Source organism: Lithobates pipiens, unplaced genomic scaffold (assembly GCF_037356315.1).
Source record: "Lithobates pipiens isolate NorthernLeopardFrog02 unplaced genomic scaffold, aLitPip1_a1.2 Scaffold_3, whole genome shotgun sequence".
In the NCBI taxonomy this organism is placed as follows: Eukaryota; Metazoa; Chordata; class Amphibia; order Anura; family Ranidae; genus Lithobates; species Lithobates pipiens.
This window is the reverse complement of record NW_027507790.1, coordinates 89035209-89049173: the sequence shown is the minus strand read 5'-3', so window position 1 is coordinate 89049173 and position 13965 is coordinate 89035209. Positions and strand designations below refer to the sequence as shown.

Here is a 13965-nt window from a genome sequence, read left to right as displayed (position 1 = left end):
ATTCCTTCCAGTTCCTCGAAGGCTCTCCCATGCTAAAGCGGTGCTCTGGAATGCTTTTCTATAGCGCAGGCAGGAGGAGCAGAGTGTCAGCGCTAGTGCGCCTGAGAAATATCCTACCTATTTGGTTCTCCAGTGTATGCAGCGGGCGGCAGTGACACCCTTGGAGCAGTGCTTTCCAGTGCGGGTGGGTGTTGCGGAACCCTTGGCTGCGCCCCAACCCCCGATGCAGGTTATTATTTAATCAAAACAATAATGTTGCAGCCCTATTTGGATCATAATGTTGGATTGAAACAATTCATCCAGTACAGCCTTATGTATACCTAGAGGTGTTGACCACACGGAGTGTTTCCTACTGCTTGTATTGCATAGAATATTTGGGAACATTGACTATATTGATGAAACTCAGTTGTTAAAAGGTCCTATATTGGAATGAAGTCAGTTCTATATATGGGAAGTCCTTTTGTCCCCACAAAATATGAAATTTGATTACATATTGATTTGCATAGATTATAATGTGAGAATTTTGTAGAGAAAACCAATGGCATTTACACGATAGTGAATACTATTTTATTTTTTTTCTTGTGATGATTGTTGATGAAAGAAAGTGATAGTGATGAAATTCTGTTTTTGTACTTTTGTATTGGTAGTATTTAATTTTTTTTTTTTTTTTTTAAAACAGGAGGTTTTTTGTGTGAGTTTGGATAATGTTCTGTGGATATTTGATCCAGTCTTTGATAGGAACCTTGAGATTTTTTTTTTTTACCCAGTGTTTCCATTGTTCTTCCCCTTAGGAAAGTCCTGTCTGAAAACAGAGCTGCAATTCTCTGATTACTACTGTCTCATAGGAGCCCACTTACTCCTAGATCTTTGGCTTAGTGGTAAGTATATGCTTTATTTGGGAATACTTTCTGTTATAAAACACTCAAAATAAAATGCTAGTGAGATTTTAAATGAACCACAGCCAGAAATATTTGTCTTAGTGGGAGATATTTCCCCTCACTTCCTGTTCTAGTGACACAACTGCAAGTGAGGGGAAACCTCCGCAATTTGGCATAGACATAGTAATAAATATCTGATAGTGCAGAAAAAGCTTATAGCTGCTATCAAAAAAAAAAAAAAAAGTTTGTCTTTTATTTTATGACAGATCTATCAACTCTTATCTCCACTTGTAGCTCCTGATGCTTAAGGCCCCTTTCACACATGCGGACAGTATGTCCATATTTCATCCATCCGTTTGCGGATGAAATACGGACATGCATGCATCCCTATGGGATAGCGCGTGTCTGCGGATGAACATCCGCGACACCTGCTATTGTCCGCCTCCGCTACTGTCCGATTCTGCAGACGGGGGAAATCCTATTTTTCTATCCGTCTGCAGATCGGATGAACACGGACAGACGGTCCGTGCTCATCCGATCCCCATAGAGGAGAGCTGACAGGGCGGTCCCTGCACAGTGTGCGAAGACCGCCCTGTCCACCGCCGGCTCAGCGGGGACAACGGAGCGATCCCCACTGAGCGAGCGGATCATCACGGGGCGGATAATTACTGATCCGTCCCATGTGAAAGGGGCCTTAAAGGTTCTGTTCCATTGAATTGCATGTATTTCACGTTTGTTTAACTTTTGACATAAGGGAGTACACACCGGAAGGCTGGGCAGAATGGATGCAGCATATACCATAGTAGTGGTCATTTTTGAGTGCCACAGTATTCTGGCTTATTGGGAGCCTGTACTGAAAAATACCGGAGCTGGCTTTCTATGGCTTTAACACTTCTTTTTTTTTTTTTTTTTTTTTTACTGACCAAGAACATGGCAAATCCAAGTAATGTCGGACTCCTGATCTGCGTACTTGGCTTTCGGCAACATCTCTAAGCCCACGGTCCAGCAAGACAGCTGCTGTTTTCAGTGGGAGCTCAGCAATGGTGGCCCAAGTTTCTCTAAGCACTAATTTTCCAGCGCAGACTTTGTTTTAGTAGCCTTTTGTGGAAAGAAGGTTCCCAAGCTTTCACTTAAGAGAATTCAAAAGTCTTTAATTTGATTTCTTTGTGCAGGTGAAGACTGGGCAGTGTGGCACGCTCTTACGTTATTAGAAGAAGGATTAAATAACAGTCCTTCTAATGCCCAGTTTAAACTGCTGCTTATTCGCATCTACTGCACACTGGGAGCATTTGAGCCAGCTATGGAGTTGTATAGCAGCCTGGATGCTAAACACATACAACATGACACAATTGGGTAAGTGTTTTTTTCTTTCTAATCTTTCCACCTATATTGCAGTTTGAAAAATATTCCAAAGTACCAATATTTTTGTTAACGTTTATATTGGAGATTTACTTGAACGGGTGCAGCTGTGCATAGTAACCAATCGTAAATCTTCCTCATTGTGTCCATATATTTTTCCTGTGTTCATAAGCCAGCTTTTTGTGTATATATTTTTTCTGACCCCATTGTTCAGTTCTCTGTCATAGCACCTGCTTTAACGCCAGAAGTGCTTCTTTTATGATTGCTGTATACATGCATACATACAGTATCTCACAAAAGTGAGTACACCCCTCACATTTTTATAAATATTTTATTATATCTTTTCATGTGACAACACTGAAGAAATTACACTTTGCTACAATGTAAAGTAGTGATTGTACAGCTTGTATAACAGTGTAAATTTGCTTCTCCCTCAAAATAACACACAGCCATTAATGTCTAAACTGCTGGCAACAAAAGTGAGTACACCCCTAAGTGAAAATGTTCAAATTGGGCCCAAAGTGTCAATATTTTGTGTGCCCACCATTGTTTTCCAGCACTGCCTTAACCCTCTTGGTCATGGAGTCCACCAGAGCATCACAGGTTGCCACTGGAGTCCTCTTCCACTCCCCCATGATGACATCATGGATCTGGTGGATGTTAGAGACCTTGCGCTCCTCCACTTTCCATTTTTGAGGATGCCCCACAGATGCTCATTAGTGTTTAGGTCTTGAGACATGCTTGGCCAGTTCATCACCTTTACCCTCAGCTTCTTTAGCAAGGCAGTGGTTGTCTTGGAGGTGTTTGTGGGGTCGTTATCATGTTGGAATACTGCCCTGCAGCCCAGTCTCCGAAGGGAGGGGATCATGCTCTGTTTCAGTATGTCACAGTACATGTTGGCATTCATGGTTCCCTCATTGAACTGGAGCTCCCCAGTGCCGGCAGCACTCATGCAGCCCCGGACCTTTGTACTCCTCACCTGGTTGCCGCCACACACGCGGGACACTATCTGAACCAACCAAGTCCATCTTGGTCTCGTGTAACCACGGGATATTGTTCCAGTAATCCATGTCCTTAATCTGCTTGTCTTCAGCAAACTGTTTGCAGGATTTCTTGTGCATTATCTTTAGAAGCGGCTTCCTTCTGGGCCAACAGCAATGCAGACTAACTTGATGCAATGTGCAGCGTATGGTCTGACCACTGACAGCCTGACCCCCCACCCCTTCAACCTCTGCACCAATGCTGGCAGTATTCATTTGTCTATTTCCCAAAGACAACCTCTGGATATGATGCTGAGCACGTTCACTCAGTGGAACCTGTCCTGGTAAACCACTGTACGGTCTTGGCCATGGTGCTGCAGCTCAGTTTCAGGGTCTTGGCAATCTTCTTATAGCCTAGGCCATCTTTATGTAAAGCAATTATCATTTTTTTCAGATCCTCAGAGAACTCTTTCCCATGAGGTGCCATATTCTCTCCCTCTCCCTCTCCCCCGATTGAGGACATTTTTTCCCTTTTTACTCTGTCTTGGCCCAAAACATGACCAGGGAATTGCCCTAAATTGTATATCTGTGGGCAGGGCTGTCTGGATCTACCTAGGAGACACAGCCTGTGTTCGCAAAACGGAGTTCCCCTTTGTTCTACCCACTATTACCGGGTATACCATCCTACTCCTTTTCAGGGCTTATGCCCTTGAGGAAAAGGTTCCTCCCTCCTCAAAGCTCATTGCGGCAGGATTGTTGTTGTCTTGGGCTTTACAGCTGTATCCCACATATGCAAGGCTGCTACCTGTTCCTGTTTTACCAGGTGGATGTTCAGACCATAATATATACAGCTGCCAGGTGTTTTCTGGTTACTTAACCCTTGTTTTCTCATTGTGGACCCGTTGGCACTTTTGTTTGCTATATTGTTGCCAACCACTCAATTTATTGCCTGGGGATTCGTTATGAGTGTACACTAGGCGTTGTCCTGGCAATTTTTTTTGCCAGTGTCCAATCACCTGAAGTTAGCCTTCATATAACCTGTGGTCTCTATGAATAGAAGTCATGTGTCCTGTCATGTATTTCAAGGTGAGGAATTTACAGTTAAGTCAAATGTCCTGTATTTTTGCAGCTTTTAACAGTCCTTTAGATGTGGCAGTACAGTTTTATTTTTTTTTACTTTTGCTAGAACAGGAAGTGCATTAGGACTACAGAGCACATTCCCCTCTCCTCCTGTCCACACCAAAGGGGAGGTGTTCTGAAGTCCACTGGAAGAATTGAACAGAGCTGATAGGACTGTTTGAGATGACTTTTTTGCACCTATTGAAAGCTATAACAAAAAAAAGTATCCAGTGGTATATTTGACAGACGATAAGCAAATTTCATTGTTAGATTTTTACATTGCCTTTTAGCTCTTCTAAATCAGAGGAGCTCATTGTTGCTGTTTCCACACAATTTAATGTTGGAAAATGGCTGCATTATGCAGGAAGGAATGTAACCGTAATTCTTATTTTGCAGTTATCTGCTGACTCGTTTTGCAGGACCGTTGGGTCACTATAACTCTGCATCACAAGCCTGCAATGCCGCACTAAGGTTTTTCCACTCAAACCAGAAAGATGTGAGTATTTTATTTAGGCTTTTTAGTCTGTCAGTAAAAACTGCTCCCGATTGCAAGCATGGATCAAGAGCATCTCATGACCTTTTTTAGTTGCATTCCCTATGGATGCATATTTACGGACGCTCGGTGTTGAAGCCCATTGGCCACATATATGCATACAGCTGGTGGGAAAGAGTTATGTAGAAGGGCTTTTTTTTTTGTTTGTTTTTTTTACCTTTTTTATATTTGTTTGGTTTTTCATTTGTTAATTTCTCTCCTAGTTTTAACAGCTTTTTTTTTTTTATTTTTTTTTTTTTTTCTGATTTTGATAGACCTCAGAATATATTATACAAGCTTATAAATATGGAGCCTTTGAGAAAATCCCAGAATTTATTGATTTTAGAAACCGACTGAACAATTCTCTGCATTTTGCACAAGTTCGCACTGAACGAATGTTACTGGACCTTTTACTTGAAGCACATATGTGAGTAGTTATTTTCTTTCTGGCTAACACTGTTGCATGTTTATCACAGCTTGTATTGCCTTGTATTGTGTTCCTTTTTGTTACTGATTTTTTTTTCTATTAGCTCCAGCAGCCTGGAAGATAGTGTCAAGTCAATGTGTCTGATTCCAGAGGAGGATGACATTCCATGGAAGGACTTGCGAGATAACCGGGATCTGACTGTTCTTTTCAGCTGGGATGCACAAAATGGGTACATATTTTAGACCCATACTGTATATCTGGAAAGAAAGTGTTGCCGTAACACCCATACCCATTTGTCATATGATGAAAACATTAGATTGTTGCTGGTACTTCAAAATATTACCTTTTCCCTCCAGTGTCAGAGCAATCATATACTGTATGTGTGCAAAGCCATTTCATTAAGAATGCTGAAGCGAATATACTGTATGCTCTAACAAAAAGGAAGATGAATTATGTAAAAGGTTAACATGACAGTAAAAAAATACTGTATTTATCGACATATAACACATGCTGGCGTATAACACGCACCCCAAGTTTGAGGGAATTTTAAGGAAAAAACGTACATTTAAATGCCCATCAATGCTGCCTTATCGGTGTCCATCTGCAGCCTTGCCCAGTGTCATTGCAGCCTTGTTTAAATTTGGCGCTGATCTCCGCTGTTTGCAAGAGGAGCCGAGTGCTACCGACCTTCACAAAGCTGGGTGTATTCCGCTCATCTAGCAGTTCCGCCCTATGATGGACATAACACAGGTCCAATGGGGGGACTGTGAGCAGAGCCAAGTGCCGCCAAGATACACATAGCCGAGTGGGCTAGGCTTGGCTCTGCTCACAATCACCCAGTCCCTGTGTTATGGCCATCATAGGGCGTGACTGTGAGCGGAGTACTCTCAGCTATGTGTATCTTGGCGCCGCTTGCTCCTCCGCACACAATCAGCTGGGGATCAGCGTATAACACGCACCCACAGTTTTTCCCTGATTTTAAGAGGGAAAAAAGTGAGTGTTTTACGCGGATAAATACCTTAACTTCACAAACCATGTAGTTACAGTTTAGAAAAATGTGTTTCCTAAAGCTGGTCATACGTTGATCATAATTTGGCTGGTTCAGTGGGAAATTTTCGATCCATGTGTGGGAAGAATTGTTCAGAAGTAAGTTTACTTACGGATCGACTTTTGTACAACCAGCCTGTTGGAAAATTTCCACATGTTTATATCTGACAGCATTGATCAGTCAATTCTGACTATGGCTAAGTCTCAAATTAAAGCAGATGTCTACCCAAAAGGGGAAGCTACGCTTGTTTGCACCCTCCACTGCCACCTTTGGCACTTTTAGGGGGGGGGGGGGTTACCTGTTTTTGACAGATACCCACTCCCTCCTTCCCCTGCTGTCTTCTGTGACACATCACAGGTCCCAGAGCACTACAAGACCATTCAGATGGCTCATCGCGCCTTGCGCATGCACAGTAGGAAACAGACTGTGAAGCCGCAAGGCTTCACTTCTGGTTTCCCTTATTTTCAGAGCCTTCAGCCAATTAAAGAATCTGCTCAGGTGAGGACATTGCGGTAAGGGTCCATACGGACACGGGTAAGTGTCCACATATTAAAATACTGTAGATTCTGACTTTTTATATTTCTTCTGAAGGAGCCTGGAGCTCCTATTTAAGATGTAAAGAATTGTAGAATTAAACATAACACTTTTAACTTCACTTGACAGGTCAGTAGATAGAGATAATCTGGCTTGTTCTGTGACTTTTATGCAGTACAGAAGACTGAATTTGATGATTTATTTTTGGTTTGACAAATTGAACACTTCCTCAATTGCCTTGTAAAATCCTTGCAAAAACTAGTGAACATGTCGGTCTATCCAAAAGTATTATTTTATTTTATAGGTGGGCTTAGTCAGCCTCTGGCACGCCAACAGTGACATCTCCCTGTCACAATTTTCTGCCTATTTGCTCCAGCTCTATTTGATGTATTTTCCATAATCTAAGCAAATACAAAAGTGTGGAAACCCAACAAGTTGTCAGGTGGTTTAACTTTTAGATCTAACCAGCTCTGAAAAATCAGTTTTGGGAGGAATGGCCTTTAAAAGATTATTGTAGATTCAATTTCACTTGTGTTCTAAATAGTATATTTGAAATAGCAATGATTATCAGCACATATTGAAGTTTCAGTTAATACAAAATTTTGACAGCAAAGCCAAACATCTCCTAGAAGCCTAAATGTGTAATATATTTATCATACAAGACATGAGCTTAAGGTGATTGATTGCTGGCAAAAGCTTCCCTGGGTCTGCCCACTAGTGTCCTTGTATATCTCCAGACATTTCATGAGTATCCAGTGTCCTCTTTTTGGAGAAGAATTTCGTAGTATTTTTCACCAGATTTATTTTACCTTGTTTTGACCGACACTTGTTAAGATTTGTCTGCTTGATGCATTCATGGTTCACTAGCAGTTTCTAGAAAGAGGACTCTTGTAAGATGACCTTAGGAACCGTACCTGGATCCAAAGTGAGGCAAGCTTGTAATGTTTGCTTCGGCACTGGATCCTGTGTTTGAGTCTCACCTTGGCATCTGATGAAATCAGTGTGGTTAGCTGCAGAGTGCTAGGGCCATGGTCCATTCCTATGGCAACCAGAGCCGTAAGTTCCCTTTTTGAGGGTATGTCCACAGTGACAGGTGAAGCCCGGATCGGTATGTCCACAGTGACAGGTGAAGCCCGGATCCCATCAGAGACTAGATATAGCAGTGTTTTCCTGTATCCTTTTACATACCAGTTCCTGGCTTGCATTTCTTGATGGCTCTGTAGCATGCCTTACATCCTTATTATGCAAGACATACCGCTGTGCATGCAAGTGGTTTTATAGGGCAGATGTATAAGAGGACTTGCACGTTTTTCACTAGTGTTTGTCTCACTGTTCAGCTTAATGTGCAATGTTATAAGACCCGTTTCACACTGGAGCATTTTGCAGGCGCTATAGTGTTAAAAATAGTGCCTGCAGACTGCCCTAAAACAGCTGCTTCATTCACTCCAGTGTGAAAGCCTGAGCGCTTTCACACTGGAGCGGTGCGCTGGCAGGGCGTCAGGAAAAGTCCTGCCAGCAGCTTCTTTGGAGTGGTGAAGGAGCGTTGATCTGACCGCTGCTCCCTATCGAAATCAAAGGGGCAGCGCTGCGATACCGCCAGCAAAAAGTTGCTCCGGCTGCGTTTTGCGGACGGATTTAGCCCATTTTCTACTGCTAACTGAAACGACGGTAAAGCAGTGCTAAAAATAGCGCCGATTTACCGCAGACACCGGTGGCGGCACAGTCTGAAAGGGGTCTAATAATCTAATTTGGCAGTCTTCCACCTCAACAATTTTGCATCTTGGAGTACAGTACAAGAAATATGTCCCTACCCTCTAATCTCTTCCTTGCTTGCTAACAAAACCAGAGCCTCACTAAGCGGGCGAGGTTATATGGGGACATCAGGAAGCGGACCCAGCAAACTTTTGCCAGTGTCCAATCACCTGAATGTAGTGGCTTATAACCCAGGGTCAATTAATCAATTCCCATGTCCTATATTAGACTTAAAGATACCATAAAGCACATCTAAATCCCCCTTTTTAAAGCAGTGTCCATGCCATACTGCTGCTTTACAAATGGCACATTAAGCATTCCTGTTTCCAAAGATGGAAGTTGTCTTGGAGTAATTACTGTTCTGGTATTGCTGTGTTCTAGAAATCATGGTTTCCCTTCTTCTAGACACCATACGGAGGGTTACAACGAGCTCTCATTGGAAGAAGAACGTATCTGGCTGCTTATCCGATCATTGACTTTAAGATTGGTTACTGGTCTGACCACTCTCAACCATACTGAGCCCAAGAACTCTGAAAAGGCTACAGAGAATGGGGTATCCTCCAAGATTGACACGGTGCGCACCTTGTTACAGCAGTATGAGGAGACGGTGGATTCTGGGAAACGGTTTAGTGAAAGGAATATTAAGGTACAGCTATTTATTACACCCCTTCTGAAGTGGTATTTTTTGTATCCTTTTTAACATTAGCTGTTTTTTGTTCTTGCCTGAAGATTCTTTTATGTGCTGTATTTATAAAGACACATGCTGTGTTTTCTTTCTTTTATAAAGCATGTTTAAATTGTAGATACACCTTCAAGTTTGGATAAATTTGCTTACATCTGTTTAATGGGAAAATAGTGTTTATTGTACAGTAAACTCTGTAACGTTGTGACTATTGCATTCACATAAAAACCCTGCACTTGTCGCTCTGAAAAAGCACGGTATTGCATTTTGCTCTGGACATTTTTGTGATCATCTGTGGAGAAGACCGATTGTTTATCATACTGAACCTATGTGTTTTACAGCCAGAGGCTGAGAAGTGTGCAAAGTGGGGCCTTTGCTTTGTTGATGGGGAGAAGATGGAATACCCTTTTCTAAGAACCCCCATTGTTAAGGACATGCATGTTCATATTAGCTGGGAGCACTGCCATCTCATTATCCTACACATTGATACAGAAATTATTTTACTTTAAATATAATTGTCAACAGCTTATTTATTGCATTCAATGTGTTAATAGATCTATATAAAGTCCAGCATGGCCTATGGATTTGCCAGGTTTCTAAATTGTTTGCTGTTCTCTTCACAGTATCCTTTCCTTGGTCCTCCAGCTTCTCGGCTCAGTGGATTCTTAAGCAGTGGCTGCTGTCAGTGTCAGAAGGAGACTTTTCAGTTGGTGAATGATATTTATCAGCTTGATTCATGTGGCATAGGTAAGAACAATGCTACTCATTTAAAGCAATTGTAGAAAGGGACATGTGCTTCAGTATGCACCCTTCTGATAATAGAAGCTTGCAAGTTTTCTAAAATGGCTTAGGTGTGTTAGGGTGGAAATAAACTGAGCCCATCAGTGAGCTTCTTTAGGAGTGCTCCTTAAAGGATATCTAAGGTTTGTATGTTTTTAGTTTTTTTAACAAACATGTCATACTTGCTTCCTCTGTTCAGTAGGTTTTACACAGAGTATCCCTGATCCTTCTTTTCTGGGGTCCTTTAGCGGGGTTCCTGGCTCTACCTCTTCTCGAGTGCCTTGTTGGAGAGGCGCTCTCCTTAGGGCAGTGATGGCGAACCTTGGCACCCCAGCGGTTTTGTAACTACATTTCCCATGATGCTCATGCACTCTGCAGTGTAGTTGAGCATCATGGGAAATGTAGTTCCAAAACAGCTGGGGTGCCAAGGTTCACCATCACTGATCTAGGGGCCTCACAAGCTCACTCCTGTGTCCTACTGCATCCATTGACAGACAGCAGGACTTGGCCCCGCCCCGGCTCCCACGTCATTGGATTTGATTGACAGCAGTGGGATCCAGTGGCTGCGCTGCTGTCAATCTATCCAATCAGGACCCGAGACACCAGCTGGAGCTGGTGTGCTCACCCCTGTCGCTGGAAAGACCGGGTTCATTTAAGTAAAAGGGGGCTCTGGTGGGCAGCTGCATCACAGGAGGTTTTCCACCTTAATGCATAGAATGCATTCAGGTGAAAAACCTTGAGGGTTTACAACCCCTTTAATGAATTGGATAAGCAGTTAACTTTTAACATTTTTAAGAAATAGCACTATTCAAAGTTTTAGTGTGCAGAATGTTTTATTGCTTTTGTCCCGGTATGAGTAGTTTTGTGAGTATTCTTTCACTTGTACATTATATAACTTGCTGTAAGTTTATTGTCTTATGATTGCAGTGTTTCATAATGAAAACCAGCCAGCTCCCATGTTGTGCTCAGTTTCTGTTAGCAGTTTGTCACTCCCACTCCCCTTAATACCTACTTGGAGTTAATCATTTACCATCTACTAGTGCAATCAACACTTGTCATATTTCTTGTTGAACTTTCGCTCAGACTTTAGTTTCAGACAGTAATACTAAAGAAATCCCAAACAGCGTGATCACTTGATACGTATATGAAATGGGCAGATGCACTCCAGATTTAGAAGCCTTTTTAAAGAGCATTGTTAAATCACCCTCTTGGGGATAGCACTTCATTTCTCTGTGCTAGATGCAGATCAGACCAATTACAGTCCTTTGGTTTTTGTTAAAGTGCCAAATTACTTTGTAGGTATTACCATTCCCAATTCTTTGGATTTGAGAATGCTGTGGATCTTGGAAATTAGCAGGTGCTTTTTGAAAGATCTTCTGTAATGTGTTATAATTGTGGACTTTTGTCTGGGATGAAATAATAAATGCATGTGCTTCTACAGTTAGAATAATGTGGTGTACTAAGCCCCTAAGGTTATTATGTGCTCTTGCCTTTTGGCCGCCATCACTTCCTGGTTACCTCAGATTCTTTGCAGCAAAGTGAAAAGGGAGGCTGATCTCTGTGGTTCGTCTGCAGGTATAGCACCTCTGTGAATTGCCTCCTTGGCTGGTTGATTTCAACTCTGTAGTTTTACGCTGTGATTTTGAGGCCACATGCCAAATTTTGAGTAACTTAGTAGAGGTCCGGCTCTAAATGTGCCCAAATAATTTAACCCTGCTATGGGTAAATAACCATACTTTCTAATGTTTCTGGAGAGGAAATAGGGAGTCATTTTTGAACAAATTTAGAGTTGAACCCCTAAAGTTATTAAAGCGGTAGTAAACCCGCTAATTTTTATTTTATTTTACCACCTGCAAAGCAAAAGGCATAATGAGCTAGTATGCACCGCAGTGAGTGGCCGGAGCCGCGATATCTTCACTCCCGCGCATGTGCGCGGGAGATTTCATCCTGGCCGGGTCCGGCCACTGCCGGACTTTCAGCCGAGAATCCCCTTGTGCGCATGCGCCGCTGCAGGCAGCGGTGCATACCGAGGGGAATATCTCCTAAACCGTACAGGTTTAGGAGATGATTTTTTTTTTTTTTTTTTTACCTACAGGTAAGCCTTATAGGCTTTCCTGTAGGTAAAAGTAAAAAAAATTAGTATACAACCTCTTTAAGTATGTACATCAATACTCTTACAACAACTTAACCCCCTAATTGGAATATGCCCTGCACTCCTTTGGGGCACACTAGTATGTTACTGAAAGAGATCCTGCATGGCCAGTCCACTACTAGTATCACATGTTGGGAGTCCTAGCCCTCCGCTTCAAGAATGTCCCTGAACAGGATATAAGACAATGTGGCATCTGCCCACAGATGGTAGTGATGACTGCCATTACCAAATGGTGCAGAGAGGAGGCATTCAGGCATATTCGAAAAAAGATTCACGCTTGAAAAGCAGAAAGTCAAATCTCAAGTTTTAGTTGCCAGTACAGTACAGTACACAGAGCTAACCTGTCTTTCCAGCTTGGATATTCTTTGTTTTACTGAAAAAAAAGCTAGCCAGCTTTAGAGGTGTCTTATCCAGGTTTGCAGACTGCTGCTAGCAGGTTGTACCTTGCAAACACATGTAGTGATTAATGCCATCCTTTTTTAATACTTAATGATGGAGTACTCACTTTATCTCAATCGTACAGGACTCTGGAATAGATTTTTAAGCTATTGGTTATATGCTGCTACCTTCAGGTGATCGGACATTGGCAACATTTTTGCTTTTCTCCACCAAGTCACCAGGACTCAACTCACTGTGTGGGAAGGTTAGCTCCAGTACCTAGAGCCTTGTTTACTCTCTGTTGCTATAACTTTTATCTCGCTGGCTTACAACCCTCAGGCTCTGCCTTGAATTTTTTTTGCCCTCCCTCCCTGTATCAGTTTGCAGATTACAAAGTCACCAGTTTTACAGGCTGAGAAGCCATTCTACTTCAGTCTTCTCAAAAATACTGGCATCTTACACCAGTCCACTCCATTCGCCAGTTTAGTATTTGAAAAGTTGAATTGCCCCTGTTCTCAGTGCTTCTCTTATGTGTGTTTTCCCTATTCTGTAGGTATGCAGGTACTCGCCTGCCTCTCACCAGATATCTTCAATTATATGACTGCTTCACAAACATTTGCCCATAGTTCTCCTTGCATCTCTGATTCACTAACCTTCACCAGTTAGGCACATTTCACCCTCCTAGGTCGGGTGCCTCTCTCTTATTGGGTATGCAGATTGCTTCCCCCATACTCTGCATTTTATCATGTGAGGTAGTTCTCATCTAGTGATGGGGAACCCCATCCCAGGACCCATTTCTGCTCCTCATCCTGCAACTCCTTCCTCTGTTTTGTATCACCAAACAACTAGCCCCTGGTACTCTTCAGGTCTTTGTTTCAACCTTCTATATCCTCTTCCTAACACTCTTGCAGTTCTTAAGCTTCCCTGGTGCTCATCTTATTGCCTTCAATAGAAATGTCATTCTCCCTCCCCTTGTCCTTCCTTAAAGGCACATCAAACAATTTTAACTTGCTTTATGGGTGGGGGTCGGGATTGTTATCTATGGCTACTTCTCTTGGGAAGATGTCCCTATGGGATTCCTTCCGCCTATTCTAATTGGCTGGATGGTTATTTTGGCTTTTTTTTTTCCTCCCCCAAGGCCCTTTTCATCAGTGAGCACCTCCTTCCCTACATGAGCATGTTCTTCAGAGATGTCAGGGTTTTGGGGCTTTTTACATCATCCAGCATCTGTTTTTCTCACAAGTTGTAGGGCCACCACCTGATGCTCGGTTTCAAATGGTGTGTGTGTGCGTGTGTGTGTGTGTGTGTGTATATATATATATATATATATATATATATATATAT

The 13965-nt window shown here is 42.4% G+C and overlaps 1 protein-coding gene across 2 annotated transcripts in view; it reads left to right on the top strand.

The window, feature by feature from the left end:
• Positions 1 to 13965, top strand: part of NAA25 (N-alpha-acetyltransferase 25, NatB auxiliary subunit) — a 95413-nt gene that overhangs the window by 71689 nt on the left and 9759 nt on the right. For both annotated transcript variants that reach the window (XM_077462030.1, XM_077462028.1), the window contains exons 13-19: positions 792 to 878; positions 2051 to 2231; positions 4733 to 4832; positions 5144 to 5295; positions 5399 to 5524; positions 9035 to 9275; positions 9935 to 10058. In XM_077462030.1, the coding sequence (XP_077318156.1) occupies positions 792 to 878; positions 2051 to 2231; positions 4733 to 4832; positions 5144 to 5295; positions 5399 to 5524; positions 9035 to 9275; positions 9935 to 10058 (1011 nt within the window). The remainder of the gene's footprint in view (positions 1 to 791; positions 879 to 2050; positions 2232 to 4732; positions 4833 to 5143; positions 5296 to 5398; positions 5525 to 9034; positions 9276 to 9934; positions 10059 to 13965) is intronic.